Raw genomic sequence first — 27,590 nt, forward strand, 5'->3', positions numbered from 1 at the left:
ATTTTACAAACTTGTCTGACATAATTTTGAACCAATGAAGACAATCTTTTAAATCAGAACTTAAAATTTATTTTTTTGCTTAAAGTGAATTTAAATATTAGAGAAACCCAGCCTGCTGGGTTGAAGCTGAATATATTTTCCAAACTACAGATATTGCCAAAAAAAATATCCTTGAGCAAAAATGATTTGTTTTTCAAATTGAGTAGACAAATGAATTATTTCAATTATAATGTTAAACATTCAATATCTTTAAGGCTAAAATTTTACAACATGATCTCATTGTCACTAAGGCCGACAAATGATCTTGTCTCGTTGTTATTAGGATGGGCACGAATTTTCAAGCTTTTCTAAAGATTCTACGACATTTTTTAACAAGATGAAAAATTTACAGTAGGTAAATTTTTGGAATTGGAATTTTTTAACGTTAGAACCCTATGAGTCCTAGAACTCCCAGAACAGGCAAACAGACCAGTGGTATATTTTGTGGATTCTTTTAGATTTAATGGAGTTTTGAGAGACGCAACGGTCTTTATTTTACGAAGAATTCCATCGTATTTGCTGATTTTTGCTAATATAATTTGAGTAGGTACCTACAGTCTTAAGTGTTCGGGTGGGATGCTTGTAAATAGGTTAGAAACATCGAAAGAGACCAGAAATGATTTAGGAGATTTTAATTAAATTTTTGGTAAGTTCATATAAGTTCTTTATTGAGAATAGATTTGAGAAATTAATGAGTTAAGAAAGAGAGAGAAAATATTTAACGGGGAAGAGAGTTTTGAGGCCTGAGGATCGATTTAAGGAACTACTGGTTTCACAGAACAGGACAATTTGTTTGTGGATTTTAGGTAGTTAATAAAGAACTGGAGTAACTGGATTCATTGAAAGGAGTTTGTAAGGTGGAATAGAAAAATGATCAAAGGTAGCTGCAGAAGTTTTAAATCATCGTTTAAGGTGAAAAATAAATCTACATAATCTAATCACTGACCGACTTTTTTGTAATATCCTGGTCTGGGCATAACTACTATGGAGTATCTTATCGGCTTTCTTTAGGATAGTTATTTTGGTCGATTTCGACTTGTAAGATCTTTACGATTTTGAGTTATTTCTTTTGAATTTAGAAGATTGTTAACCTTTAAAGAGATGTCGGCTCTAACTACATCTGAGTTATGTAAGTTAGTTGACTTTATGACTCATTCATCTTGATAGACTCTTTCATAGTTTGTTCAGATACCGTTAGTCTATCTGTATGGCAATGTTGAATTAAAGTGGGCAGATTAACTCTTTTTCTAAAAAAAGATCTTATTTCATTAATATTAGATTTCTTATAAATACATGCAACACTCAAATATCAACAACTCGGTCTGGCGACACGGATCCGAAGATCTTAGGGTCGACTCCCATCAATTTTATAAATTTTTATTTTCCTTGTATTCAAATTAGTTTTTTCCCTAACACTTGGGTTTTAACAATTAAAAATGGGTTTCAATAAAATAAGGTTTAAATCATACAATGTTTTATTTCAATTTTACAATTTTGACAATTATTCAGCAAACAAAGTTCTTGTCAATTAAACAAGTGACTATCTACAAATAGCTAACGGTATTAGTCACCAGTTATTGTCGTAATAACACACTTAAGAGAACGAATCTAGATTCGACCAAATAGACCAAGCGGTGAACCTGCTGTCAAAAAAATGTTTACAAAATGTACCAATTTCGACGTGTATTTTCGTCGAGATACACCTCGAATATAGTTCACTCTGTACCTTTCAAATCAAGAATACAAATTTTAAAATGTTAAAAATCTTATAATAAAATATCATTCAGGACGATGACAGAGAAAAATATGTGAAATATACAACCAATATATATTATGTTGTAACGATAACCAAGAATTACTCACAAAGTAATCTGCTTAAATATAAGACCTATCGTTTTATCACAAAGCTGTCGTTTTTTTTTTCTAAATATAATATGTCACGTTATACAAATTGTCGTCGGTTTGCAGCTTATTTGTGCAAAATTTACGAGACTATAATTTGAAGGTAAAGTCTTAAAATAAGACTTATGTTATTTTTAAACGCCATTTCTTTTAATAAAAATTTGTTTGAGTAGAATCAAACGTTTTTAATAACAACAATAATTCAGTATCACTATAATTTTTTTTAAATGTAAATATAGCTTAAGACTATTCAAAATATATACTTCGACTCTTGCTTTGCAAAACCAAACTTACTCAACTCAACAATCGTCAAAGATTTGCAAGGAATACATGTAAAATAGTTAAAGTTAATAAGCAGTATCAGAAATTTAAAGAAATAAGTCAAAAATTGGCAACGTAGGCATATATACTCGGCATGAAGAAGCTGTTCCAGAAAGTTGCCAAGTTTGTTAAACTTTTAAGTGATTTTAAATTTAAAGTTTTCTGGTGAGTTAGTAATTTTAACCCATTTTTTATTCAGTGCCAACAATGTTAAATAAAGAAAAAAGGTATATTATGTTGATTGCGGTAAATGATAAAACGATTACAGGTTCTGGGCCAACCTTTCCGGATTTTTTTTTATTATCGGATTGAAAAAAATGCGTTAATAAGCAACTTAGTTAATCTTGGGTGATTATTTTGATTTCAAGTGAAATAGAGGTTGAGCGATCGTCAAGTAACCATGGGATTTTGCAAGTTTAATTGTATATTTAATATACATAAGTTGATTTCGTATTACGCACAAGTAAATATTAAATATTACTACCAGTATAAATAAAATGATTCTCCAGCCAGTTTGCTTGAATTAATAAAGATTTCCTCATAAATGAACTATATATTTTGAAAGTTGTCCTTACAATAGTAAATCTGAGTGTCCAGATAGTCATAAGTGGTGATAATGGATGTCAAAATACACATTTTAAACCGAAGAAGTTGCAATAAACTATATTGAAATTAATTATTTTTTTGTTATACCTCTCAGTGGAGTTAATAGCAGTTTTCGAGACTATATTTGCAATTACATGGTTGTCGGAATGAATGCAACGCCCTTGGGCAAAAATTTATTTTATATTTTTCATTTACATGATGACATTATATTTAGTCGACGTAACGCAGAATTTAGAATTGTAAAATACATATTTCATATTTAAAAAAATCTATCTTACTACTTAAATTAATTACAGATTATAAAAAACATACAAATATACCTACAAACACAAAATACTATAAATAATACAAATCTACATTGTGATTAGAAAGACCAGGTGACACGATAATTGCGTATATGCGTTTGTAAATCGTATTGCCCTTGTCTTCTTAATCTCGTGTGTAGATAATGTTAATATGTTAAGATAATGTTGATTAATGTGTAGATTTTATATGTTTGGGTTTTATCTAATCTGCAATTCCACGACTCATATTACCCTCTTAGCTTTGTTCTATACAATTTGATGAATGTAGTTTTCCCTCACCACTTTCTTGTCGAAACGTCATCCAAGAAAGAAAGAGTACCAAGATTGAAGGTAAGTCACGAGACAATATCAGGAGTACCCGATAGTTTACCCAATGGCAGATATTTACTATAAAGATCTATGGGATCTAATAAGTTTAAATCCGTCGAAAAGTCTAATAGTAAACACTTGCTATTTGTGCCGAATGCTTGTCAACTTTTGTCAAACGGGAGTGTGATGAAATTTCCTCTTCGATGAAAAGTTCTTATCAACACGTAACACAATCTATGTTTATTACATCTTACATCTTAAAATCAAGACCAACCCCTTACTGAGTTGGTCAACTAGAAAGGTGAACTAACAACGGTCACTTTGGTAGGGTCACCACAGAGATCCACACTCTGATAAGATTTTACTTGCAGCAGCGATCCTACTCGAACTAACACATTAAGTTACTGCAAGGTTTCAATCCTCCTCATTTTATTAAATGCGAACTGCCAAGACTGAGTAGTCACGTCAGAAGAGCGTCACTTATTCAGAAGCGAAGGACACCAAACCGCAATCGATTACCATACAGCCCAGATCTTAACTAGCGACCAATGTCGACATGTGTGTCAACGGAGCCAAGTAACCTTTACTTCATGAGTTCAAGAGCTCTTAACGTCGATTCGTAACAGATGACGACGATTGATGAAGAAAAGCGGAATTATTTCACAGTTGAGTTTATCAACCATCAGATCGATATGACAGTGGTTTAATAGTGAACCAGTTTGAGAATGCATTCTTCAGAGACACACATTAGTCGAGTAAACCAGTTAAATTAAATGCCAGTAAAAATGCCGTACAATTAGAAGCCGAGAGGGAACGACTCAAGCTGAAATGGCTTGGTATTGTATTATGGCTGCGATGAATACGCAAACGTCCCGCGTGATTGGCCAGCTGGGACGCCCCGATCTTTATCTGATGAAAAAATGCGAGGTTTTTCATGAATTACTACCCCCGATATTGTTTCTTTCAATAATTTTTTTTTTATTGGGATCGAATATACAATATATCTCAATACTGATACTATTGAAGATTCACTGTTTCAAAAACCAGTCAAAGATTTTTTGCGAGTAAGAAAATGTTTATATTAGCAGTCATTTTAAAGCGTTACCGCTCCAAAGTTTGCATATTTCCTTTTCAGATCATTAGAAACAAAAATTGAAAATCAAATGGAATCTAAGCAGCCGGAGCCACAACCAAAGACCAAATATTGATGAATACGTCAAACCTTTAGTTACCCCATATTGCAATAAAATTGAGAAACTTAAACCTTAGTTCCATCTTTCTTATGATTACATTCATGCCTACACATTGAGAAATAAATAACGGGCTTAACTTAATAAACAAAGGAACTTAAGAAGAAATAAATAAATGTCTCCATTTGAGATCGAGAGTAGCGTCATGCATGATCTTGTCGTGCCTACCACCAGCTTTATTAATTAAACGATAAGATAATCCTAATTTATAACTTTTGCAATACATTCTAAAAGTTTAGCTTTTAGCAGTGATCTCACCACAATCCATAATCCTTTGACGCAGCAGGTGTGGGTGTATCACTTTTAGATTCTTAGACGTGCGATCTTTTATTTATGCGTTCTTATTTTTAATCTTTCTTTGCTTGATGGAATAATCGAATTCACAGTTATTTTATGGCAGGGCTTTAAAAGATAACGTTTTTCTGTCAAGGTAATCTTAAGTCTTGTGGGAATATTAAATGCGTGAGTATAGTGTGTGTCACTAAGTCAGTGATTTATGGCTCATTTGTACTGACAAAGATAACCTATGTAATCTTCATGGTAAACTTGTGAGAGATCAATCATAATATATGGAACACATATTTCGCAGAACCTTAATTACACGTGTAAACAGCCAACCACTATATACCCTTACCTACTTTAAAATAATGAAAATGGTGCTTAATCCGATGGTAGAATGGCAAACTAAGCTATCGTATATTCTATTTGGTTTTGAGCTTAACTGATTAAGCAAAAAAAGTACGCTAGGCAGAAAGAGTTTATAAACCAATAGGTATCTTACAATTCCGACATTCCGTTCAATATATTGGCAGTTTTTTAAGACTATGTGCCGTATAGAAACTTTTTAGAATCCTAAGAATATTCTCATAAAAGTCGAAACGTCCACAACACATCTTTGCCCAAGAGCGTTTCAGCTTTGGCCTGGCCGACAGTCATTTAAGTACAAATCTCTAAAAATATATGGGATCAATGTGTATATCTGGACGTACTCTTATCGCCAGTCACTATACAATACCCTTTATTACAAAACCTATTATTTAAATACCTAAAATTAATATCATGATTTTCACCAACAGCCAGTGAAAATGTCACATTTCGATGATTTTTCACGAGCCTACGTTGGCATTTTCACTGGGAAAACCTTACATTAAGCATTACATCATTATGGTAATAGATTAAACTTCAACAGAAAAAGAAAAGTCGTAAATAACTTACTGGTTATGTCCTTACTTAATAAGATCTTTAATCAGGTTCGCGGTTAAGAAATGGCGAGTCCTCTTTTATGTACAAATCATACCATTTCAATAAGACAGACCATAAAACTAAAGATTCTTCGTCTTATTAACCTTTTCCAGAATCGAATTGGTGTACGCCTGATGGATCTGCTTAATAAAATCCGAATTGTTTTTCAACAGATAAATGAGCGCCTGCGCTAATTGTTTTTCTGTTAGCATCTCAACCGGTTCACCCGATTCGTCTGGAGATCCTTCGGAGGATTCTTTGATTGGATTCGGGGCGGTGAACATCATTGGGGTCATCAGAAGGGGTTTCTGGGCGTTCTGCAGGAATTTCTGGAACGGAGAAGTGCCCATAAGGTCGGATGTGTCGTCCGTTGGGACCGACGACGATTGGTTTTGCGAGACGTACGTCAGTGGCGGTGACGAGGCGACGTTTTGTTTCGGTGGTGAAATGTTCGATATACTTAGGCCGTTCAATTGAGGCTAAAAAAATTGTTTTATGGTCATTAAAAATGAAAATGGTAACGCTTATCTAACCCAAATAGATTAGATAATATAAATAATAAATCGCTAAATCCAAATGGAAAATATAACTGCAAAAACTCTTTCAAAATATATTAAATATCCTATGCGCTATACAAATAAATTAATAATTGAAAAAGGTCAATGTCCAAACCATTTTAAGCATGCCATGATTAAGTTCGGCTTGTAGATTTTTTGGATCAAAACAGTCTAATAAGTGAAACATTTAAATTAAAATCAAATCTATCGTCAAATTTAATTATGGATGAAAGAGATCCACAGAGAATTATATTGTCAGGTTAATAGAAAAGATTTATTTGCAGGTTATATAATAAAAATATGGTATTGGTTGTTTCTTGGATCTAGAGGAAGCATTTGATGCAGTGTGCCATTTCCAACTTAAAAAAGGGGGCATGCAATTTTTGGTTCACGGAAAACTCGTAGTTTTCAGAGTTTCTCAAGGTTCAGTGTTGGGTCTTAAGATTATTTAATATATTTCGATACAAAATAATATTCTGATACTGCATTAGCTACTTTTTGTTTTAAACTCATGGAAAAAATAATTTTTTTTTAAGAATTTAAAATAGGATGCAATAAAAGTTTTAATTTTTAATCAAGTAATCATGGAAAAATAGTTTTCATTGCATTTTATGACTGAAATCTTTTACACGCCTATTTAAAACGTTCAAATCAGTATTTTTGGAATTTACTTTATTTTTTTTAAATAGCACCTTATTGGAAACCACCACTTTTAAAATAAGTTTTTTTCCCCAATATTTTCATATGATAATTTTTTGAATCGGTTGATAAATAAGCTCATAAGAAGAAAAAAACTAAGTCACAGAACTAAACGCATTCAATTAATAAAAATCGCACAGAAAGCTTTGATTTTTTGATTAGGACTCTTTTCTTCAATTATATTTCAATTGAAAAAATACATGACATCTTGTCAAGCGCAATTAATATTTGTTTTTTTTTTTAAATTGCCGCAGTGTTTTGAAAGAATTTTAGTGTTTACTAATATTTGATATGTTTGCTGACTGTATTTCTAAGAAACTGCATTTCAAAAGTGGTTCTTCCCAATAATGTGCTATTTTAAGAAAATGCCAAAAATACTGGTGTAGAAATAATAAATAGACATGTAAAAAATTCAAGTAATAAAATTCAATGAATGTTATTTTTCCGTTACTTTTATTATTACTTTTATTAAAAATTAAAATTTTCAACGCATTCATGGCACCCTATTTCAAAATTTAAAAAAGTATATTTTTTCTATTATTATATAAAACAAAATGTAGCAAATGCGGTATTATTGTTCTCGGAATATAATTTTCTGCCGAAATACCTATTAATATACCAATTGTCCTATTTAAAGTAAAAAAGTTAGTATCGACATTGTCGTAAAATAGGAAAATCAAATATTATTTATTTTAGTACTTATGGAAACAGGCAACCACATAACTTAATTAACGGGCACCAAAACTGGCGTCAAATACTTGATTCATTCTTAACCCGTAGCTACTACTGATGGGTCCTGAGGACCCATCCTATTTTTAAATAGGGTATATTTTTTAAGTTTCGCAACATTGGATACTCGCTGTCTCGGTATTCCTCCGCAATACCATACGCGTGATTTCGCCGGCATAGATTCATACTTCAGTATTCGTTCGTGTCGGCGAGGTTCGAAGGCAGTGTTTACTGGGTCCTGAGGACCCATCAGTAGTAAATACGCGACAAGTTAATAACTGCTTATTGGTTTGAAAGTATCTGTTTCGTTGTTACTTTTTGCAAGGTATTTATCTATTTCACAAGAATAGGTACTAGTGGCCATAAGTTATAAGTTAATAGATATAAAATGTGTTTTTTTACTATCTTTCAGTAAATGCAACGCAATGCGTTAAGAAATATTTTAGAGTCTGAAGACTTTTGGGAAAGTATGGAAGACACAAACCAAATGGGCTCGAGCAAGAAAAGTGTATCCGTTGGTGTTCCAAACAGAGAAGCTGTGTTAGAGGAACTAGAAAGATTGGCTGAAGAGAGTGATGAGAATGAAGAGGACAATGAAATACTGAGCGACCACAATTCCGAAACAGAGCAAGAAAACTCCGATTCGGAAGAAGAAGAGTTGCCCATCAGGAACAGTTGGTATGGGAAAGACAATACCAAATGGTCAAAAACAGCAGGTATTAGAGGTAGGACCCCTGCTCATAATTTGGTTACTATCTTGCCTGGCCTTATTGGCCCTGCTCGTAATAATCCTCCATGTGAGCCTGTAGATGCTTGGAGTCTACTAATTTCTAATGAGATGATACAAAAGTTAGTTGATTTTACCAATTTGAAGATAACCTCCACCAGCGAAAACTATAAAAAGTCTAAAAGGTTTGCTCAGTCACAAACGAAATGTTGGCCTTCGTTTACTGAAAATACCAACATATGTGAAATCAAGGCGTTTTTTGGGTTGTTGTATCTTCAGTCCATCTTTAAATCTAATCATGAAGACGTCCGTTCTATGTGGGCAACAGATGGAACAGGAAGACCTATTTTTCGTGTAACTATGAGTCTGGCCAGATGTTCGTTTTTATTGAGTTGTCTCAGATTTGACAATGTAGAAACCCGAAAAGAAAGAGTAAAAACTGATAAGTTGGCCGCTGTGTCGGAATTATTTGATGAGTTTGTAGCTAGATCAAAGTCATGTTATTCACCGGGAATTTACCTAACTGTAGACGAAATGCTTGTACCGTTTCGAGGAAGGTATGGATTTCGGATGTATATTCCGAACAAACCTGCCAAATATGGAATTAAAGTGCAGGTTTTGGCTGACGCTAAAACACATTATCTCGTAGATGCAGAGAATTATGCCGGTTCCGAAATAAAAATTGATGGTGCAAAAAAGCCTACATTATCAAATCCAACAAGAGTGGTTCTTAGGCTTGTGGAGTGTGTTAAAGGCACCAACAGGAACATCACCGGGGACAACTGGTACAGTTCAGTGGAACTCGTCGACGAACTCAAGAAAAACAGTTTGACGTACGTGGGAACCTTACGAAAAAATAAAAAATCTGTACCACCTGAATTTTTACCGTTCTGAAAAATAATTTTAGGTTTTTTTCGGTTTATGTACTATAATATACCCAAGTAATTTTAAATTTTTGAATAAAAGTTTTTTTTTTATTGATTTTATGGCAATTTTATTATTATGGGTCCTAAGGACCCATCAGTAGTACATATGTAATAAAAATGTGTCGGTAGTAGTTCAGGGTTAAAGAAGGAACAAACATATTATAACAAGAAAATTAAGCTCTTTGACATATATGTTTGTTAAGGCAAGAGAAATAGCGAGATGGAATAAATTTTTATGTAATGTAACTGTAGTGTACTGTATGGAATGTACTACTCATTAAAGCAATCAGTACTAACATATGATGTGTTTGATTATGGTAGTGCTCTTACCATAATTTTACAGCCATTGGTTGTTGTGTAGAAGTGAATAATTAAGCTGATGCTATATCTGTAACCTCAATATTCATCATATTTACTGTTTTACAACTCTTGTATTTTAATCATAAAAAATGTAGCTGTAGCTATACTACGTATATACATGTCTACGTATATATATGTCTGCCTAAAATGAACTAAAATATTGATCAAATTATATAGAATCAAATTTAATCAAATTTATAGTTTTCAGAATTTTTAATTCCTGTACTTCTAAATTGCGAGGAAAATTGAAGAGAGTTAGTATTAAAAAAATCACCAAATAGTTAAAACAAAATGATATTAACATATTTATAGTAAGCTGACCTCTATTCCTAACATTATTGTTATAACTGTTACTATATATTATCATTTATTGTGTCTTGTATCAGATGCACACTGCACATATTATGATTATTATATTTGTTATTTTTTGATTTTCTTTTACAATTTTAAATAGGCTTAAAAAGTGTAAGACTGAAGTATTCAATTGTGTTGTTGTTCAATATTATTTTTGGTACCGCTATATCAGGTGTGGTACACACAAACAGAGTATCAAACCCATTGTGGGGATAGAAAAAATATATTTGAATTCAGATGGTTTTTTGAGTCTAAAAATTGCATAAGTAGTAATAATTATAATATTATTTTTGGCAGAGGCCTAACCAGTTATAGCTACATTATGTGACTAAGCTATTTATATAAAAAAACTTGAGAAGTTGACCAGGACAATTTTAGTTTTTGCGTAATTTTCCCACTTACTTCTCCACTTTTTTAATAATCATTCAGAAAAAGAATTTTCTAACCAATAATTTTATAAATAAACCATTTGTGTAAATGTAGTGATTTTTGAGTTTGAGCCAGTTTTCTAGTCAAAAAGAGATGCTCCCCAGATAGCATTTAATTTTTTTTTTAATATAATTTTTTCACTAAATTCACTCATTTTTAATAATCATAAAAATATTTGAGGTTTTCCTTGACAAAAAAAGCATTTTTTTATTAAATAAGTTCATATATAAAGAATTTGAGTGAGTCTAGTACTTTTTGAGCCAGTTTTGCATGCAATAAGAATATGTAAGATTTAAGACCTAATGTAAAATTTAATTTTGCAGGATTAAGAGCATAACAAAAATGACACTGGATTAATAATAAAATTTGGTTATAAAAGTTATGATTACCTCTAATCCTTCATTAAACTTTTTAATAGCTCCACTAGAAAAATTAATGGGAACACTTCTTCTATCTCCTAAAGTTCCTTGGTCAATTGTATGATTAAAAATTTCTTGTGGAGTTATGGATCTACAATTACAGTTTATCCAAGTCAGTTAAACTCATTTTGAATGTGTTTATATTACCTCTGTTGTTTCTCTATATGTTCAACACTATGTGCCGGATTAGACATTAACCTATGCAAAACATTTTCACCACTCGCCACTGGTTTTTGATTGGGTTTCTTGGTACCAGCCTTAGCAAAGAAATCCATAACACTTTGTGATGCCATGTCAGGTATTCTAGGGGTTGATGCCATAAATGTTGACTGATTACCTTCAGGCTTGCTGGGGGTTTTGTTGAAATTTTCTTGGGCTTTTGATAACATACTGAATATATCAACATTCATCTGGAAATAATAATAAAAGTTTATAAATTGATTCCCATTTAAAATCACAATATAATTAATGATGAAGGCATTAAGGTATGATAAGTTTAAATGCTAAAAGTAATGAATGTTCATTGAACTTTATTGATATTTTGTGCATTTTTTATCTCATTTGGAAATATGTTTACTACTTTAGGTAGAATAAAAGAAATATGTCTTTGAGTAGATGAAATAATACAGCGACCTTATTCCGATAGTATGATGATTTATAACACTGTTAAAACTTATATTTTTAAAACTAAATCTAACATCATTCATAATGTACAATTATTTTATATTTAACAGGTTCACCTCTCTTCTCTAAAACAGTTGTATGTGATTTATTTTTAATAGATATTTTTCATTATTTTTTCTAAGGATTTCTCGTGAGCAAATGCGTGAGGCACCACTCTTACAATTACAATCATATAGGACAAGTCTCTCTGTATTTACCAAGGTTCTGGAGGACATTCCAAAGGAAAAAAATGTGTTTTGTCACAATAAGGGTTAAGAACTCCATCTCTAACCAGTGTTTGGCCATGTGCAGTTTCACACCTATCAAAAGCACCGACCCATATCTGATCCTGAATTAGAATGACAGTGTTATCAGCAAAATGTAAAGTCTTACCATTGGTTAAAAGCTCGGTTTAAAAAAGTAATGAGGCAATGTCTTCAATTGCCTGTAGAAAAATTACATTAACTTGAGTAGATCTGTTTGAGATTCTTTCTCACATCCTTGAATAATGATTGCAAAACTATTTCCAATTGCCTAAAAACAATTATGTAAACTACCAGGAAGTTGCAAAAAGCAACTGAAATGGCCTTGAAGGTTTAAAAAATTATTTCAGATGCCTGGAAGTAATGAGAAGATACCTTTAGCTGCCTGGAGTAACTGAAAAATTATGAATTTTTCAAATTTTTATGTTTTGCAGATCAATTTCTAGCTCCTCTTATAGTTCTTATCTAACGGACATACAATTTGTCAAGATCATAATTCATTGTTGCAGATCTTTAACCTGCATACATGCAGGTACTGTTTCACAAGTTCGACTAATCTGATAATAGAAGAAAGAAAGAAAATGTGCTATATTATGTAAGAATAATCTTGTGTACAAGCATCCTACAAGCTAAAAAAACAAAAATACAATTTCAAAAATTGAAAAAACAATGAACAAATTTAAACACAAGAAGACAAAACTTTTTGAACATACTTGAATTAAAGATAACTAAATAAAACAATCAATTACTAAATAAAGGTAAACTTGTTGATAAAACTAGAGAAGAAAAAAGGAAAAAAAAACTTTCCAACATGTTCAAGGTTAAAACCTATCATTAAAAAAGTCATCCAGGTTATAATATGCCTTAGCCAATAAAAGCGACTTTAATTCTCTTTTAAATTTCTTAACATCCGATATATGTCTAACACATAGAGGAACATGATTGTAAATTTTTTTACTTATGTAAATTAATGAGTTTTTGGTAAGGGAAGACGTAGGAATAGGTAGGGGAACATCATTTACACGACGAGTCAAATGGCCAGTGTCAGAGGTAAAGAGTGAAAAAAGAGTTAGGATTTTTTCAGAAATGAAGAGGGGTTTGCAAGAATCTCTTAACTTAGCAGAACACAGGTATCTAACTGCTTTTTTTTTGAATAACAAAGACAATGTTAAGTAGCCCCTTATTGGTTAAACCCCAAAAAGGCAAGCCATACCGAATACGAGATTCAATAAGTGAAAAGTACACTGAACGTGCAACCACCCCTCCCAGCTCTTGTTTTGCCTTTCTTACTACAAAACATCCAGAAGATAATTTCCCAGCTAAATGTAAAATATGGTCTTCAAACCGAAGGCGACCATCAATGGTAATTCCTAGGAACTTGCAGCACTATTTATTCTGCAAGAGGGAATTTTCGTCAAACATCAGACCCTGAACATCACACTTAAACCCCATAATAGACGTCTTTCTTACATTAAACACGAGCCTGTTGGAAGCACACCACCCTGATAAAATCTGAAGGTCTTCAAGGATACAAGTCTTAATAAAATCGGAATTTTTATGGCTCCATAGTATGGTGGTATCATCAGCGAACTGAACCACCTTGCCCTGCAGTTTCAATAAACTCAAGTCATCCACATACAGTAAAAATAACAGTGGTCCCAACACTGAACCCTGGGGAACGCCGCATTTTAGGGATCTAGAAGCAGACAAACGCCCAGACACTGTAACCTTCTGAGTACGATTTGATAGATAGGACTCAAGCCACCGCAACGCTACGCCCCTAAAACCATATTTATCGAGCTTAGATAACAGTATTCCATGATCGACACAGTCATATGCTTTGGATAGATCACAAAACACTGCCACCGATGACTCTCCAGAATTCAAGGACACATAGACGCTCTCCAAAAAGCTAAAAACAGCATCATGAGTCCCTTTACCGGCTTGAAATCCAAACTGATGTGCAGACAAAATGATGTAAAAAGGACAAAATTCTGCTTTTTGCAAGTTTTTCAACTATCTTAGAGAGGGTAGACAAAATAGAAATGGGACGGAAATTACAAGGCTGATCCAAATCTCCAACCTTATGAACAGGGATAACCACTGCCTCTTTTAAACATGAAGGAAAAATGCCAATATGTAAAGAATTGTTTATGGCAGAAACTAAAGCATTTAAGGCTGAATCAGGCAAAAAGAGTAACAACCTCGAAGATATCCCATCAGCTCCAGATGATTTATGGTTTTTCAGACGTTTGATTTCATTTTTTACCTCGGTAAGATCGACAGGATGAAAGAAAAATGAATGCTCAACCGACACTTGTTGAAGATAGTGTACGGGATTAATGTTACTACGAATGCCCTTGAGCAAGATATTAGGTATATCACAATAATAGTCGTTTAAAATGTCAGGTCTTAACTCCGGTTCAGATACTTTTCTATGGCAATGTCTAAAATCATTAATAATCGACCAACACTCTCTTTGCCTATTTGATGACATATTTAAGTGATCCCTATAATAATTAGATTTTGCTGCTTTAATTGTCTTTCTGTACTGACTACGGTATTTCTGATGATATACAAGGATATTTTCATTTGTGGTATATTTGCACAATTTAGTCAAAAAACGGAGGTTTTTAGCTGAAATTCTAAGGCTACAAGAGGCCAAGGACCCATGGTTTTTGTTTCATAGTTTTAAGCCTCATTTTAGGAAAGCACTGATTGATCTTATCACACAGAATTTGAAAAAATAAAGTAAGTGGGTCAGAAGCCATTTCAAGTGCATTCCAATTTACCAAAACTGTAGCAGCAGAAAAAGCATTGAAATTTCTCCTGCTGAAAATTCTTCCTATATAATGAGATGAAGATAATACAGTATTATATGGCATTTTAGCAAGAATAGCTTCATGGTCGGAAATACCAGATGGGAGTACTGTGCATAAAACATCATCCAAATTCGTACATAAATAGTCAATTGTAGTTGCAGATGAAGAAGTTATTCGTGTGGGAGAAAGAACGTGCATTTTCAAGTCGTAAGAATTTAAAATAAATAAAAGAGAAGTATGTGGCAAGGTTTCATCAGTGTAGTTGATATTAAAGTCACCAGCCAATATAACCTTAGAGTGTAGGGACAACTGGGATAAAAGAGAATCAAGTTTGTCCAAAAACATAGCAATATCTCCTGTAGGTGGCCATAAACACAAAGAATATATAAATTAAAACACTTACAAAAAGAAAGAGAGAATTCAAAAACATTCTCTAACAGAAGATTATCATACTTATCAAAAAATCGTTTCAATTGTTTGCCTAGCCAAGATCATGGTTCCTCCATGTATAAATTGTTGACGACAAAAATTGGATATAGGAACATCACATATTAAAAAACATTCACTAGGCCTCAACCAGTGCTCAGTCAGAAGTACAATATCAGGAAAATTACATGTGTCCAGCAAAAGATGAAGCTCATCCATCTTGTTTCTTAGGGATTGTATATTAAGAATAAAGATACTTAAGCTTTTCGAAGAGCTAAATTCAATCTTACTAGTAGCATATGAACATGAATGACATTCAACCTTCATGGACATGTCTAGAAAAAAGAAGAATTCAATTAACGAGTAGTAATCAGTTTAGACTCAGTAATTTGATGCTTCAAAGACAATTTATTCAATGAAATATTAATTTTAAAATATTTGAAAATATGTGCATGTAATAATGATGCCAAATCTGAACCAAAGTTACTGGTGTGATTAGACTCTAAAATCCCATACAGATTGTGAATGATATTGGTGCCTGTTTTGAGAACAGTGACTTCCTTTTATTTGCTGATGATTTGAAGTTTTTTAGAGAGATTTTATCAATACTTGATCAGATTTTGTTGCAAAGTGATTTGGATAGATTGAATGAGTGGTGTGTTAACAACAATTTGTTTTTGAATGTAAGCAAATGCAATTATATAAGTTTTCTCAAGCATACTAAAAAGGTTGTCACTTCATATAACATTCAAGGAAGTACACTTCAATATTGCAGCATAGTTAAAGATCTTGGTATCTCGTTTGATGTTCATTTAAATTTTAATCCACACATAAACAATATTGTTCTCAAATCCTCTAAGAATCTGGGTTTTGTACTAAGGAACTGTAAAGAATTTTCTATAGAGACCTGTAAGAGGTTATACATGTCATTGGTTGTTTCATTGCTGGAATATGGCTCAGTGATATGGTCGCCCTTTTACATGAATGATTGCTTGTCCTTGGAAAGAGTTCAGAACAAATTTGTTAGGTTTTGTCTCTATAAACTTCGATTTTTTGTATAAATTATTGAATGGTCAGATAATTTGTCTAGAACTTCTGATGACAATACAATTTAATATTCCATCTAGGAATTTAAGGCAGTATCGTGTCTTTTCATTACCATTTCATAGCGCCAATTATGCATTACATGCTCCTATTGAAAGAACTCTAAGAATTGTCAATACTAGGAAGGTTGAAATTTTGGGCATTTCCTTATCTAGATTTAAGAGTCAAATAAGAGAAATTGTTTAATTTTTTTTTTTTTTTTTAGTGCAATACTGAATATTATACTTTAGTAGGGTATGTTTTTAGTATTTTTAGAATTCTGTTATATTGATTTAAGTTATAAAACTATTTTCGGTATTTTACATTTATAAGTAGGCTTTATTACTGCTTAATAGTTAGTATTTTACTGTTAAGTATGGTTAGGTTCAATTGATTTTGTATTTAATTTACTGTTGTAATGGGGTTGATCCCGTAAAAATAAATAAATAAAATAAATAAAAATAAATAAATAAATAGATTAATATTATTTGCATGAAAAGTACGATAAAGGGCCTTATTACTATTATAGATAACATTATGGTTTAAATAAGTATAAGGGCTTGTCATCACTAAAGTGTTTGTATCAACATGATTTTGAATTAAATTTTTATATATATAATGTACAAATATAATGTACTATATGTAAATTCAATCTAGACCACAAGCTTTTGAAGGAAAACATGGAAGGTTAAGATTCAGGCTAATTATGGGCATTTGGCCAAATAAATTAAGATCTTTTTTATTCACCATTAAAAATTAATATTTGTCTGAATAGAATTATAACACATATGTACCTTCTCGGACACCTAAAGATGATTCCTTTCTGTAGGATTTGAAAGGATATTCATAAGTGACATATGTGTTATATATAAATAAAGTGATCATTTACTCTCATTATTGTGAAAAGATTTCTGGACATATTAAAAAAATTGGGTTTCATCGGACTGATTGCACCAAATCGGTCATAATTAAAAAAAAATATCCCACTTACCCCATTTCGATTTAATTGTAATGTTGGTGCCTCTTCAGTTGGTTCTTTCTCCATCAGATTTTCAAGAAGCGACGTAACCTGGTTACACTCTTGTGTATTGAAAAACCAAATTCCGAATATCTTATTCTTACTCCGGTAGAGTAAAAAGGGTATTTGAACTTGATATTCAAAGTCTGCAGTAAGAGGCTCTATAAAATTATCTTTATTCAACCTATTAAAGATCATAATACTATGGAATGGCTCTCCATTCCTACTGTATAAAAATAGTGCTCCTTCCTTGTCACCTTTTTCCCACTGATTTTCAGGTAAATTAAATTTATACAATGCCACTTGTGTGGCAGTGGCTAAAATGTTTTTAACATATGGATCCACTCGTTTTAAGGAGTTTAAACTAGCACGCAATTCGACTGAATCAAACAAAGCCATACTGGCAAATTATAAATTTAAAAAGAAACACACAAATATGTACAAATTTAAAACATGAAGAGGCCAGGGTAGATGTGAAATCTACACAGGTGTATACTCCTCAAGAGATGCAGAACATATAAACATTTATTTTTTCAAAATCGTTTTAATTCTTTCACTTTATTATAATATTATTAAAATATTTATGGTTCATTCAAAAGAAAACAATATGAAATACCCCTTTTTTGAAAATTAAGACATAAGACATTCATTTTTGCCAACATGGTAAGAAGTGTAAGAACTAATAACTAAACAAAAAACAGCTGTATACTTTGAATAAAGAAAACAAAAACAATTGTTTTCTTTATTCAAAGGCTGTATACAAGTAATGGAGTACTTAAAGAACATTCTTACCCTAAATTATGTATGGAAAATACTCAAAAGTGGAGCTTAAAAGTGATAAAATGATATCTGCCGTCGATTTAGACAAAAATTGTATTTTTTTTGTTAAAAAACTGGGGATTTATGATTTTAAGTTTTTAGGTTCGTAGCAATGCTTGCAATCGTTTGACAGCTGACAACATCGACAAATGACGGATAAGTGTTCTTACGATATTTTTCGAGTAAAACGATAGAATCCGCAGTGCTTCACACTGGTTTTGACACGTTTGATAGCGCAGTTTTGACACAACCTCCATAATTGTACATTTGCATAGATCACAATGTGGATGGCCCTTTGGTGTGGTTTCGCAATGTGAATAATATAATAACTGAACAGTGAACCGTCCATTAAATGTTGCTCCCTCTGAATGTCGATAACCGGAAACGAAAATAAGTCTGTGACATCATAATAGCGGGAAACTTAAAATTTAATTATGGCGCCAAATTTTGCTCTTCACTACGAATTAAAATATATTAGTATATTAAACAGTCATCCACTTAATAAAAAAAGTCATCCATGTGTCAATACTGATTTTTTTATCCAGGTTAAAATACTGTATAGAACTAAAAGTTTTATTTTAATCTGAAGTCTTTATCACTTCTTTTATCACTTTTGTTATTTGCGTACTATAATTTATAATAATAATAATAATAATAATAATAAGCCTTTATTTCCAACAGGCAACTTGCCCAATAACAGGAAACAGTTGCAAAACAATGAAAAATATAGTTAAAAAAAACACACACAAACAAACCTAAAAGAATGAAAAGAAAAGAAAAAAAGTAAAGTAAAGTCACAATCTCAAAAGTTATCCAAAAAATTAGAACAAATAACTATTAATATGATATAAAAACCCAATTATGAAAGTTTAACAAGATAATCACATATTCGACAAAATTAAATTAAATTAACTGCAATATACCTAGTAACTAGAACTAAACACATGGGTCTTAATCCCAAGAGTAATGATCCACCAAGATATCGACAATCACATGAACCGGAGAGAAATTTATATCGCACATGTGACAGATCCGATTAAATATAGCGCATATTGTATATAGTGGCGATTTCAACAGGATGTTAGTATGAGGCCTTGGCAGAAAGAATGTTAGGGGATTTCTAGCATTAAGCCTAGGCACCATGAAATGTACACCAGAAAGAAGTACAGGACTATCAATAAATCCATTCAGTAACCCATGCAGGAATTTTACAGAGAAGATCATTCTTCTGAGATGTAATGGATGTAGATTGAAGCGTTCCAATAGTTGCCGATTATCAAACCCTCTTATCGGATATATGCCATCCTGCCTGAAGGCCAAAAACTTAGCAAATCTACGCTGAACAGATTCAAGGAGACCAACATGATTCTGATAGAGCGGGTTCCATATAATGCAGCCAAACTCCAGTTTTGATCTCACAAAGCAACAGAAAAGCAGTTTTAATGTAGATTCCAAAGTAAAACTCTTAGAACTTCTAATTATGAATCCAAGCCTTCTCAGGGCTGACTTGACTATGTTGTTGAATTTGCTCTAATCTACTCAAAATAGTATCATTAATAAAGTAATTAAAATTTAAGGGTGTTTTTGATCTAGAGTAACTGACCACACTACATTTAGCTGCATTGAAGCCTAACCTGTTAACAGCGCACCATACCTCCAATGTATTTAGACAGTTCTGAAGAAAAACACAATCCTCCAAACCATGTACATTTAAATATAGCTTTAAATCATCGGCAAAAGCCAGCCTATAACAAGTGAGTGACTCAATCAAGTCATTTATAAAAAAACAAAACAGGAGTGGACCCAGGTTCGAGCTCTGTGGCACACCCGACGTTACGTTAAAAAGTTTCGATTTAAAGCCCTCATATTCAACATATTGAGATCTACCAATCAAGTAGGAATGAAATAAATTAAATAATCTCCCTGAAAAACCATACCGAGTTAATTTATGCAGCAAAATATAGTGATCTATCCGATCAAAGGCTTTTTGGAAGTCGGTATAAATAACATCGACTTGAGTATTAACATCAAGTGATTTACAAATATGGCTAGACAGACAGGATAAGTTAGTAACACAAGATCGCCCGCTAAAAAATCCATGCTGGTCTACAGAGATGAGTTCTTTTGCGTGACTAAATAGCGACCGATTCAGGATAATTTCAAAAATTTTTGAGAAGTTACAGAGTAATGAGTTTAGCCTGTAGTTCATCATTTGATCAGAGTCCCCAGCTTTTAAAATAGGTATTATTTTAGCAGTCTTCCAAATTTCAGGGATTTGTTCTGTTCACAGTATTAAGTTGAAAATGTAGGTCAGCGGATCAGCCAGGACACCAATGCAATCTTCAACCAAGAAGCTAGGCACACCGTCTACACCAGATGTTAACTTATTTTTGAGTTTTTTACTAGCCAAAATAATCGGGAAGCATCAACGTTGGAAATGTCAAAGTGGGGCACATTATCAGACGTCGACGAATAGTTAATGAAATTTGATTGTATAAATGCCTCACCAAAGAACAGTGCAAAAGCATCAACTATGTCTTGTGGGTCTTTAATTACCACGTCATCGGGTAGCCTCATCATACCAGGTGTGTGTATACAATCCTGGTGCCAGCCTTCTTAGAACCAATAAAATTCCAAAAGCTAGATGGGTCCAAAGAAATATTCCTTTCGGTGTTTGATATATACAACTTATATTCATTGCGTATTTGTAGTTTGATAAGGCGTCTAAGAGAATGGAATTTATTTTAAAAGAATGGAGAATTGTACATTTTAAAGTCCTTGAAAGCCTTTTCTTTCCTATAAATGTTCTTAATCAATTCTCGAGAACAATAATTTAGAAATCTTCTTTTACGTTGCTGCTTAAGAGGAATGTGTGCGGCAAATATGCCATTCAATATATCATATAAGGCTCCACATACATCATTAACGTTAGAGGATAAATACACAGTAGACCAGTCAGCTTTAAGAATCGAGTCATAAAGGAGATGGAAGTTGGCCTTTCTAAAATTAAAGGAATGAGATAAGTTTTTATTAAGCTGAAAATTATGGACAAGTTGGCCTGAGACAGTAAAATCAATCTCCAGTGCAGGGTGATGCAAATCCTCCAAGACAAAAGGCACGTTACTACGCGAAACAGTACAGGTGAACTTAGATAAAACAAGATCCAATAGTCTGTTATTATAGTTTAGGATGTGATTGCACTGAACAAGATTAAAAGTGTTAGCAAAATTATTCACAGCAATAGACTTTTGACTAACATGATTACCTGTAGGTGAGTTAATAGAGAAATCAGACACGTTAAAATCGCCCACTATTATTACATTATGGTTTAGCTTTGATATTAAAAGTGTAAACTGATCCAGAAATTGCTCGAAAATTACAGATGTGATAGATGGTGGGATGAACAAAACAATCATGTAAAATATCTGTAACCTAATAGTAAATTTACAGCCAACAACATCGATAGAGGGCGCAATACTGTTGCAAAAATCAGACAAACTAATTTTTTCAGACACAATGTTCTTAGAAAATTTAAAAAAATTTATGAAAAAGCCTTAAATTTCTTACTAGATACTTAGGTCAGGGTATCAGAAATTAAACAAAAAATATTCACACAATGTATTACTATAATATAAAAACAGATTATAGCAAAAAATTCACAAGTTATACCAGATGTGATTCCAAATTCTACAATCTATAAACTTACAACTTAATTTAATTAAGAACTTTATGTTGTATGACGAGCAAAGGTTGCAAAAAATTTGCCTAGTTACTAGTATTATTAAAGAAACTAATTGGACAACATAATTAAAATGTGCACGCGGACCATAATTGAATAATCTATATTCATAAATAGATTTTTGTGAGTTAGCAAAGATTTTCACATCCGGATTCGCCTCTTTTGTAAGGATATTGACCAACCACGTTTCCCCTGAAATATAATAAGCGTCAAAACAGTTAAAATAACACTGTATAATATAATGTAGTTTAATACTTACTGTGCATAATTACACACATAGAGTTTCTTAAAACCAAAAGCTTCATCAGTTTGAAAATATGTATATCCACATCCAATGTATTCGTTTTCCGCCCAAATCACCTTTAAAAAAAATCAATAAATTATTATGAAAATAATTTCACCCTTAGAAGTACATTATATTATGTTCCCTAAATTCACCCACACATTCACCAAATGTTCAGGGAAACTTAACGCATACAAGAGTTATCTAAAATAAATATGAACATTTAAGGAATAGGCCTCTTAAGATTCAGTGGTAATCCTGAACGAAAAACTTTATTACTTGAGTATAATGTAATATATCTGGTTTTCTTCCAACGTCCTTCTTTTCGACTTCTTTATATTTGTAATTCTTATGTTCATCGAACCATTCCTGTATGGCACCCTTCCAGCTGGATCCATTTGAAGGGTCAGTGGACAGACTCATGAACAAATTTTGACCGACGTTATCCCAGCGACCTAGAAATATTTTTTTTTTTTGTAAGAAATGATGATATAATATATTGCTCAAGAAAGATGTAGTTACCTATATACCATAGGGTCTACTAATACTTACTGTCGAGGACCTTTTTGTGTGCAAAAACGCAAGAATCTGCAATTTTTTGAGCTTCATGTGCCAGTCGGTCATCATATTTCTGAATAATTTAATTAATAAGCAATAGATGCTTGAATAAATTTTGAAATAAAGATCAAAAAAGAATCGCGAACATACCATTTTCCTAAGATTGACACCACGTGGTTGATTTGGGGTTTTTCCAGTAGCAATAAGTCTTCTCAGTTCATTATGTTTATCTACTATTTCCTTTGCTTCTTCAGCAGACAATTTATTAACTAAAAATTATTTAAAAATATATTTTTTTTGAAAAACTTTTCAACTTGGTCGATTTTATGTCTCTATATCATTTGCCGAATATCTTTACCATGGATCTTTCCACATTGAGATGCTAAAACTATATGCCAATAATAACATAAAAATAACACTATTACAGTTCTACCAATCATACTTTTAATTCTTTGCTACAAAACAAAACATTCCATTGCTTTTATCTATGTTTCTTATATTCAGAAAATTTAAAAATCAAAATCTAGACATTAAAAAGCATTCTTGGGCATTCCATTAATATGTCAATTAGAAATGTATACAGGTTGAGACCGATAAAAAAATTGTGTAAGAAAACATAAGATTATAAAGAAGATTTAATGAAATCTATGACTGTCCTCTCAACATTAAAATGTATGGTAATGTTAGCACCTAAATGTTGCTAATTTTATTCAAAAAAATATTGAATGCGTAATAGAAATGTTCACCTTATATAAATATCGATAATAACATATCATTTGAAATTCATTGAATTCTGGTGTATTGTGTTATAACTGTTTAATTGATCTCGCAATAATTACTGTTGTTTCTGAGAAAATTTCCTCAGTGTAATAATACAGTAAAGTTTTATACATACATATACATATAATATTAAATCCGATTAAAGAAATCATTTATGACCCTATTGCTAGAATTTGTATAAGCCTGATAGAGTTTTCAAAATGTCCTTGTAAATTTTATGAAAAAAAAATCCTTAAATTCCCATGATTTTTTTTCAAATTCTTGCAGTTCCAAACATATTTAAGCATATTTTTAGCATTTCCTAGAAATACATGCAAATTTTAATAATTTCAATAATAAAGACAAAAATGGTTCGTATATGAAATTATCCTTCAGAAAATGAATAATCTTTCAGCGAAAATCCCATTTAAGAAACTTTTCAAGTTGTACTTGTAAATTTAGTGATAGGAATTCATTAAATTCCCAAGATTTTTTTCTTAATTTCTTGCAATTTTTGTCATTGACTTAAATCCTTATCAATCCAAGCAACTTGTAATAATCCCATTCATTGTCTTAAAATATCTTTATATTCCCTGAAACTCTAATAAATGTCATTTTTCATAATAACATTTTTGTGTGATAAAACTGATTCTATAATAGATACTTATACTATAAAGAAACTATTAGACACACAAAAATGGTTCATATTCGAAATTATCTCTCAGAAAATGATTTCTTAAAATCTGTTTAAATTTCCTTGAACTCTAATGATGATGTTTAAATTTATGACTGTTTTTTCAATTTGCGCAAAGTTAACTTGGGTTTTGTGTACTCTCCTGTAACTTTTTACAATTTTAGTATTTACGTCATGAATGGTGCGAAATTGTATGAAATTCATATAGTTTTCATGAATATTTCTATAAATTCACAATATTTTTCTCAATTTTTGCTATTGCCTTCAAATCGTTTTCTTACCACAAAACTCAAAAGCATATAAATTCTCAAAGCACAACATTCTTAAAATTTATGAATTCAATGAATTTTTTCACAATTTGTTGATTTTTTTTTCGTTCAACTTGCTTTCAATTGGCATTGCCTGTATATCTTTTAACCTGTCCTTAGTCTTGTCCTTTTATTTGTTTGCTATCAGTCGTATAGATGTTTTCTAACACTAGGTCACGCATGTAGTCATATGACAGAATTTTTGAATATCTCTGAAAAAATGCGTATTCAGAGTAAAGTACCTACTTTACTTTCAATGCGCAATGTTTCTTTAAAAGTAATATTTTTTGTAGTTAAAAACAGTTCTTTCAAATGACAAAGTAAAACTAAGCAGCCACTAATGAACTGAGAATAGCAAAATACCTATTATTACAACAATAACACAGAAGTAACATATGTTCTCTAAAATAGCCTCTGCACTTATCAGAAACAAAAACTCTCGAAGTGGAGTGTTGTTTACACAGCGGAGCTAGATGCAGCTGCATTTATTATTTGTAAATTTAGTTTTGCGACAGGGACAAAACCAACGTGGTTTTGACTTACGGCATTACCAGGGTTTATAACTGCGTAGTCTTATTAGCGTTTAAACCAACAATGCTCTGTATTTTTTGCTGAAGTAAAGTAAAATAAAGCAATATTTGTCAAGGAATTTCTCTTTATATTTGGTTTTATAAGACTTTTAGCTAAAATGAAATAAAGAATCAGTATTATTTTTGTAAATGATATGAGAATTTATGGCAGCTTTATTTAGAAGACTGAAAAATAGCCAGTAACCATAATTAAATAGCCAAATAAGCCTGGTAACTGAATATTCTGCTTTCATCTGATCAGCAACGTTCACGCTACCTTCGGTGCTATTGTAAAGTTTTTTACCATTTGTTTGGTGTGAACTAAAGCAATCACAAAAATAGTCAACTGGTTTATTTACACACATACTACCATACACGATCACTCGTGACTACTAGAAATATTTATTTACTACTATTTATGTCCGATTTAAATATCGCGCTAATATTCTCAACTGCACTGCACTAAATTGTTAATTGACTTGACTGACCGTGACACAGCTCCTTAAGCGGCCCTCACACGATCAGTATTACTGACAGTCTTGAAGACTAACAGTATTTCGTCAGTATTTTTCACGCGACCTCACACGATCAGTATTTTCTATCAGTCATCAGTCTGCTCGAATCGTCTCTTAAAGTGTGTTCAGTCACCATCAGTCTGCTGATTTGCTCGAATCCTCTGCTGCTTGAAGCAGTTAAAGCGTTCGCGTCTTTTATCTGTTAGTTATTTTGGTATGGATTATTAAAAGAAAGTTTGCGCTGCTATTATAATTTTACATTTAACAAGTGCTAAACGTAATAAGCAAAAGAGACGCTGGATTAGTCAATGTGAAAAATATACCCATCTGAATTTATTAAATTTTATTAAAGACACAGACCCCGAGGATTACAAAAATTATTTCCGAATGACAAGTGTAGTCTACAACGAACTTTTGGATTTGGTTAAGCCTTATATTATGAAATAACGAACAAATAGGAGGGATCCTATATCAGCAAATGAAAGATTAGCAGTAACTTTGCGTTTTCTGGCAACTGGAAGATCATTCGAGGATTTAAAATATTCTGCTGTGATTTCTCCCACTACTATAAGTGAAATTGTCATGGAGACTTGCAATACAATATCTGAGGCGCTTTAAGGATATAAACAACTTTTAAACTTTTTTTACATACCTTAGCTCGATTCATGGAGTTTTTTTCTTTATCTGGTATTTCCACGTCAGATAGAAATTGAAGTGCATGAAACGTCCACGCGCTTGGGTCATACACATCGTCTGTTGCACTTCCAGTCTGTTTGGAATCCTTAATTTTTTTTTAAGTCTCGCCTAAAATTGCTTCTTTGCGTATGTTAATTGTCGCATTCGGTTTGTAGTGCACACAAATTTTAAGCAGAGCTTCATATCCTCTTCTTTTCTTATCTCTGTCACAATATTCAGATATACTTAAATTCCACAATTCGGGCATAGACCTATATTCCTATGTTCCGCTCGGCGACGCAACACCCGGTATAATAGGTCTATAAATTGCCGTAAAATATATTTTTTTCCTTTTTCTTCTGCTTTAAACAAATCAGGTTAAGCTATGGAGCTCAGAGCGGTCGTTTTCTGAGTTCCATAGCTGCAATTCAAACTGAAGTGCATTGTGCAGTTGGAATGATTGACAGTCTCGCCCTCACACGGTCAGTATTTTCATCAATCTTTTAGCTCCGCCCTCAATGACTGACGTGATTTTCAGGATCCCGAAAATCACATCAGTCATTCATTCACGACTGACAGTCGATCAGTATTTGCTCTGACACGATCAGTATTACTGACAGTATTTCAAAATGCTGTCGCCCCTCACACAGTATTTCACAATACTGTCAGTAATACTGGTCGTGTGAGGGGCGCTTTAGATAATAGGCAGAACGCTGTCCGGAGAATTCGCTAACCTTCCATGCGACTCCACAGATGTCTTGCGGCATACCAAACGTTCTTATCGCATGGCTTCTGATGTGACGCCTCTGGTAACCTGGCAGAAAATTTAATATGTCTCTTCATCGGTTATGGGGACTAGACGGACGGAATTCTTAAATTTTTGCGAACTTTCTACTGAAAACCGAAGCTATTGTTCCAGACATTTGAAAATCCTCAGCTGGAGCAATAAAGAGATCGTGCGATACCCTTCACAGGTCACGCGATACCTACTCTTTCGGCCATTAGAATGATAAGCCATGAAGTCATCGAATGTCAAATCCGACGTTTTTTTCGGATTTTTTGCAGCTCAAAGTCTTCATGGCTTCCATAATACTTCAGTCAGTTAAAATGAATGACCCCATAACTTGATCTCTCGGCAGCTTTTGTATTTTGTAAAACATTGTTGATGGGTTCCAGGACTTTGTATGGCCCATCCCAGGTTGTTTCAAATCTCGCTGACAGA

General features: G+C 32.4%; 2 protein-coding genes across 3 annotated transcripts; both read right to left on the reverse strand.

The window, feature by feature from the left end:
• Window positions 1-1,496: 1,496 nt before the first annotated feature.
• LOC126737239 (mRNA-decapping enzyme 1A) lies at window positions 1,497-18,388 on the reverse strand. Of its 2 annotated transcripts, XM_050442047.1 has the most exons (5): window positions 18,242-18,388; window positions 17,423-17,610; window positions 11,322-11,584; window positions 11,145-11,265; window positions 1,497-6,453 (listed from the first exon to the last, which is right to left on the reverse strand). In XM_050442047.1, exons 2-5 carry the CDS (start codon window positions 17,474-17,476, stop codon window positions 6,055-6,057), a joined length of 837 nt encoding a protein of 278 aa, XP_050298004.1. In that variant the 5' UTR covers window positions 17,477-17,610; window positions 18,242-18,388; the 3' UTR covers window positions 1,497-6,054. The 2 variants fall into 2 exon arrangements, with proteins under 2 accessions (XP_050298004.1, XP_050297994.1); XM_050442037.1 differs by lacking the exon at window positions 18,242-18,388 and having other exon boundaries at window positions 17,423-18,140.
• A 3,488-nt stretch (window positions 18,389-21,876) lies between these two features.
• LOC126740563 (CRISP/Allergen/PR-1-like) lies at window positions 21,877-23,310 on the reverse strand. Its single transcript, XM_050446649.1, has 6 exons — window positions 23,207-23,310; window positions 22,999-23,117; window positions 22,843-22,921; window positions 22,570-22,745; window positions 22,267-22,367; window positions 21,877-22,199 (listed from the first exon to the last, which is right to left on the reverse strand). The coding sequence occupies exons 1-6, from the start codon at window positions 23,286-23,288 to the stop codon at window positions 22,136-22,138; spliced, it is 621 nt and encodes a 206-aa protein (XP_050302606.1). The 5' UTR covers window positions 23,289-23,310; the 3' UTR covers window positions 21,877-22,135.
• Window positions 23,311-27,590: the final 4,280 nt, after the last annotated feature.

This window comes from Anthonomus grandis, chromosome 1 (genome assembly GCF_022605725.1).
Source record: "Anthonomus grandis grandis chromosome 1, icAntGran1.3, whole genome shotgun sequence".
Classification (NCBI taxonomy): Eukaryota; Metazoa; Arthropoda; class Insecta; order Coleoptera; family Curculionidae; genus Anthonomus; species Anthonomus grandis.

Coding starts and splice junctions, on each gene's coding strand:
- LOC126737239 (XM_050442037.1), bottom strand. CDS start 17,848: ATGGCTTTGTTTGATTCAGTCGAATTGCGTGCTAGTTTAAACTCCTTA. Junction 11,585..17,422: donor TACAATTAAATCGAAATGGG/GTAAGTGGGATA, acceptor TATTATTTCCAG/ATGAATGTTGATATATTCAG. Junction 11,266..11,321: donor CATATAGAGAAACAACAGAG/GTAATATAAACA, acceptor CTGTAATTGTAG/ATCCATAACTCCACAAGAAA.
- LOC126740563 (XM_050446649.1), bottom strand. CDS start 23,288: ATGATTGGTAGAACTGTAATAGTGTTATTTTTATGTTATTATTGGCAT. Junction 22,922..22,998: donor GTGTCAATCTTAGGAAAATG/GTATGTTCGCGA, acceptor TAAATTATTCAG/AAATATGATGACCGACTGGC. Junction 22,200..22,266: donor TATGTGTGTAATTATGCACA/GTAAGTATTAAA, acceptor ATTATATTTCAG/GGGAAACGTGGTTGGTCAAT.